At 56.8% G+C, this 5049-nt stretch overlaps 1 protein-coding gene across 1 annotated transcript; it reads left to right on the forward strand.

Moving 5' to 3' along the window:
• Nucleotides 1-1196: 1196 nt before the first annotated feature.
• Nucleotides 1197-4920, forward strand: LOC112548364. The gene is made up of 2 exons (XM_025193944.1): nt 1197-1331; nt 2269-4920. The coding sequence occupies exon 2, from the start codon at nt 2269-2271 to the stop codon at nt 4768-4770; it is 2502 nt and encodes an 833-aa protein (XP_025049729.1). The 5' UTR covers nt 1197-1331; the 3' UTR covers nt 4771-4920.
• The last annotated feature ends 129 nt before the right edge of the window (nt 4921-5049 follow it).

The raw sequence follows: 5049 nt of genomic DNA on the forward strand, positions 1-5049 counted from the left end.
CCTCGGGCGCCGCCCTCCCCTGGGGGGGGGGGTCCCCAGACACCTGAGGGGAGTCCCTGGATGCCTTCGTTCCCCAGGCAGGGGGAGTTCCAGGACACCTGGGGGGTCCCCAGACACCTGCATCCCCTGGGGGGTGCCCGGAGAGAGCAGGGGGGCCTGGTGGGTGCGAGCCCGGACACCAGGGCTCCGGGGTGGGCACTGTCCCAGGCCGGACGCCTGGGCTGCCCGCAGCAGGGTGGGGCCTCCCGGACGCCTGGGTCCCTCCCGGCCCCGTGGGCGGGGCCCCGCCCTTGCGGAGAGGTGGGGGTAGATGGGGTGGGGGCGATTGGAGGGGCAGGGCAATGAGCAACACCTGGGGCCTGCTGCCTGCCCTGTGTCAGGTGTGTGTAGCCAGGAGGGGGAGGAGTGGGGGTGGGGGGAGAGGAGGAGTGTGGGGAGAGAGAAAGAAGAGAGGATGACAGAAAGACGAGATAGAAAAAGGAACAAGAAGAAAGAACGAAAAAGAGAAAAGTGAAAGAATGAAAAAAGAAAGAAATGGAAGACAGTGATAAAGAGCAAGCAGAATACAGAGAAAGGTGGAAGGAAGGAAGGAAGAAAAAATGAAAAAGAAATGCAAAGAGACAGAAAGAAAGACAGACAGGAAAAGAAAGAAAGAGAGAGACTGAAAAGAAAGGAAAAGTGAGAAGAGGAAGAAAACTGGAGCGACAGCAAGAAAGGGGGAAGAAAGCAGGAGGAAAGGAAGGCGAAGGGTGGCTGAGGAAAGGAGGGGAAGTGAGGAAGAAAGTGAAGGAGGGAGCAAAGGGCTGAGAGGGAGGCGGAGGCAGGCAGAGGGAGGCAGGGGACGCAGGGACGACAGCAGGAGGTGGCGCGGAGGAATGAAGACAGGAATGAGGACCTGAATGGCAGGAGGAGAGAGGAACGCTGGAGAGGGAGGAGTGGAAGGGAGGCAGGGAAGAAAGGGGGAGCATGCAGAACGAAGGAAAGAGAGGTGTAGAGACGCAGGAACGAGTGAATGAACAAGCGAATGAGGGACGAGTGGAAGGGGCAGGAGGAGGAAGGAAGGAGCATAAAGGAAGAATGGAGAAAAGAGCAAGGTGCCGCGATGAAAGGAAACCGCAAGAACGAGCGAACAGACGAATGAACGAACAACAGAAGAAATGAATGAAGAGGGAGAAGTGGAAGGGCTGGGAGGAAGAAGAGAGAAGAAAGAAGAGGGGAAAGAGGAGATGTGACGGGAAGAGAATAAATGAACGGAGCAGTGAGTGAACGAGCAAATGACTAGACGGACAAATAAATGAAGAGAGGAATGACTAAAAGAACGAACAGACGAGGTAATGTACAAACGAGTGAATGAATAAATGAGCGAGTGAACGAATGAACAGGTGACTGGACAAATGAAGAGATGAATGAGGAAACAAAGGAGCATATGAATAAATGCAGGACTGAATGAACAGGTGAACGGATAAATGAGATGAATGGCTGAATAAAGGAGCAAAAGAATCAACAACTGAGTGAATAAATGAATGAGCGAACAGACGAGTGGAGAGATGAATGAGAAAATGAATGAGAGAACGAACAAGCAAACGAATGAACAGGTGAACGGATGACTAAATGGACAAAGGAGCAAACCGAGTGAACGAATAAATAAATGAAGGAACAAATTATTTGAGAAATGAATGAACAAATGAAGAGAGAAATGCATGAACGAGGGAGCAAATGAATAAATAAAATGAATGAACGAATGAACAGCTGAACGAACAAATGAAATGACCACACAAATGAGCGAACGAACGAATGAATGAACAAATAAATGAGAGAAAGAACAAGTGTATGAATAACTGAATTCAGGGCCAAATGAATGGCTGAATGACGGGATGAATGAGAGAACAGAGAAGCAAATGAGTGAACAAATGACTGAACGAGTGAACTGACAAATGGACAAACAAAGAAATGAATGAGTGAAGGAGCGAACACATCAATAAAAGGATTGAACAGATGAACACAGACGAATGAATGCACAAATGAGTGGAGGACTGAATAGATGTATGAGCGAATGAACCAATGGGTTGACAAACGGGCAAATGAAAGAAGAGAGCCAAGCAGACGGGGTAGAAAGGAGCAGGGAGAAAAGGAGGAAGGAAAGAGCGAGGCTGAACGAGGCAATGAAAGAAAGGACGTGTGTGGGGGAGAGGTGGAGAAACAGGGCAGGCGGATGGCAAGGCCAGGTCCTCACTTCTCCTTTTCCTCGTTCCCCCCTTCCTCTGGTAGATGGCGGCCGTCCTCAATGGCATCACGCGGCTCTTCCTGCCTGTCATGGGCGCCCTCTCGGGGGACGGGGCCTGCTCAGGCCTGGCCCCCTGGTACTTCCTGGTCGGCCTTCGTCTTGTCACCCTCTTCTTCGCCCATGGGCCCTGGGACAGCGTCCAGACTGACCTGGTGTGTAATTGGACGACGGAGCCGACCGGGACCCAGGTCTTCTGCACTGCCCTGTGCTACAGCCAGCGCTTCCCTGTGCCCCTCACCAGCATCTGGGCCTTGGCCTTCATCGCCTCCCTCTTCACCATCGGCTTCATGCAGCTGGTGAAGACCTGGGGCATCCCGCCCCAGAACAAGGAAGAGGGCAATGCCACCAGTACGGCCACCACAGCCACCACAGCAACTGCTGAGCCCTTGCTAAGGCGCCGGTCCAAGATGACCACCGGCGGAGTGGGGGTGATGGACAATGGGACATGGGTGTATAAGGGGAATGATGCCCGATATGAGCTATTGGGGGGATCCAAGATGGCCGCTGGCACCCATGGAGCCAAAGAGAGGGAGGTGGAGCATGAACTGAAGGGCATGGGCAAGATGGCAGACAGGGTGGTGGAGACCAAGATGACCAACCCTGTGGCGTTGGAGATGGATGACATGGCCGCCACACCTGATGCCAAGATGGCCGTCTGGCCTTCTGGGGAGGCCAACGCCCTGCTTCTTGAACTGGCCGAGAGCTCCTTGGCCAATGATGACCCGCTCCTTCCTCCAGCCAACATGGCTGCTGGCCTCAATGGCCCCAAAATGGCCACTAAGGCCCCTTGGGGCACCTCTGAGCTTGCTGCCAGTTCCCACCGGGCTCCTCACAATATGGCCACCGGGTCCTCTGTCTCACTCAGCATGGCTGCCAGTACTTCCTGGCAGGCACCCAACATGACCGCCAATCCCCACAGGGTGGTACCCAACATGGCCACCAATGCATCTGTTGCCACGCCCAACATGGCCATCAACCCTCTCAGGGGCCTACCCCACATGGCCACCAACCCCTCCACTGCCATGCTGTACATGGCCAATGGCCCTTCCAACATGGCTCCCCACCACAATATGGCCACCCACCCATACTTGGCAGGCCATGCCCCACACATCATGGTTGCTGGTGCCCACCGGGCCCTGCCTGCCGTGGACACCAGCCCCCACCGAGCCTTACTCCGCATGGCTGCTGGCCACCCGCTTGTCTACCACAACATGGCTGGTCACCCCCCCCCAGCCGCCCTCAACATAGCTGCCCCCGCGCCTGCTCCGTGTCAGCCTGACAACATGGCCACCGCCCTGACCCCGCCTCCAGGCACCGGGCCAACGCTGGGCTCGGGCCTGGTGGGGATGCAGTGCTGGCGGCCTGCTGCCTTTGGACTCATTGTGGGCTTGGTCCTGGGGGCTGAGGTGGCCTTCGTGTGGGCCCTGGTGGCCCTCCAGTTGCCCCCCCTGGGGGGGCCAGGGCTGTTCACCTGCTACCCCGGTGCCCCCAACTGCCCCCCAGTGCTGGCCTGTGCCCTCGCTGGCCGTCCCGACAAGCTCTTAGCGCTGAGTCCCCTCGTGGTCACTGCCTGCGTCAACATGACTGCCTGCCTTACCTATGGCCTGCTCCGCGTGCCTGCCCCCTGCTGCCGGGACAGGGGGGCAGATGAGGGGGTCACCAGGGGGCAGCCGGGGGGCAACGAGGCCAGAGAGGATGCGGAAGGGGGCTGCGGGGCACTTATGGTGGGCAGTGGGGGGCAGATGGGTGACTGTGAGGGGCATTTGGGAGGATGTGAGGGACATTTAGGAGGTCACGGGGCAGTTTTGGATGGGGGCAGGGGGCAGATAGGATGTGAGGACTACGTAGGGGGCCATGGGAATGTTTTTGGGGCTGGTGCGGGGCATATATGCAACTGTGAGGGGCATTTGGGAGGGTGTAAGGAGTATTTAGGGTGCCATGGGGCAGTTCTGGGTTGTGGTGGGGGGCAGAAAGGAAGCTGTGAGGGGCATTTGGGAGGCTGCAAGGGGTATTTAGGAGGCCACAGGGCAGTTCTGGGGGGTGGCAGGGGGCAGATAGGGTGTGATGGGTACATAGGGGGTCATGGGGATGCTTTGGGTGGTGGTAGTGGGCAGACAGGAGGGTGTGAGGGGTACATAGGAGGCCACAGGGCAGTTCTGGGGTGCAGCGGGGAGCAAATAGAAGGATGTAAGGGGCATTTGGGAGGGTGTAATGGGCAGATATGGGGCAGTGGGGCAGTTCTGGGGGGCAGCAGGGGACAGACTGGAGGGTCTTTGGGGCACATAGGGGGCAGCAGAGAGCAATTAGGAGGGTTGAAGGGGCACCTAGGGGGCAGCGGGGCAGCTCTTGGGGGCAGCCAGGGGCAGATAGAGGGAGTGGGAGGGGGACGCAGGGCACTGGGTGTGAGCAGCAGGCTCCCAGTTACCCAGGTATCTGGGGAGAGGGTGTGTGTGGAGGGGGTGGAGCCAGAGAGGCGAATAAATTAATATTTATGCAAATATCTTGGGCCTACTTTTCATTCCTCTAATGGAGCTGGGTGGGGGGAACAGGGCATCTTCAAGAGACCCATCCAAGATGGCTGCGAGAAATGACCAAAGAGATGGGTCTAAGATTCATAGATTCATAGATGTTAGGGCCGGAAGCGACCTCAATAGATCATCGAGTCCGACCCCCTGCATAGGCAGGGAAGAGGGCTGGGTCTAGATGACCCCAGCTAGATGCGTATCTAACCTACTCTTGAACAACCCCAGGGGAGGGGGGAGCAA

The sequence above is a fragment of the Alligator sinensis genome, unplaced genomic scaffold, assembly GCF_000455745.1.
Source record: "Alligator sinensis unplaced genomic scaffold, ASM45574v1 scaffold1511_1, whole genome shotgun sequence".
Lineage (NCBI taxonomy): Eukaryota > Metazoa > Chordata > Crocodylia > Alligatoridae > Alligator > Alligator sinensis.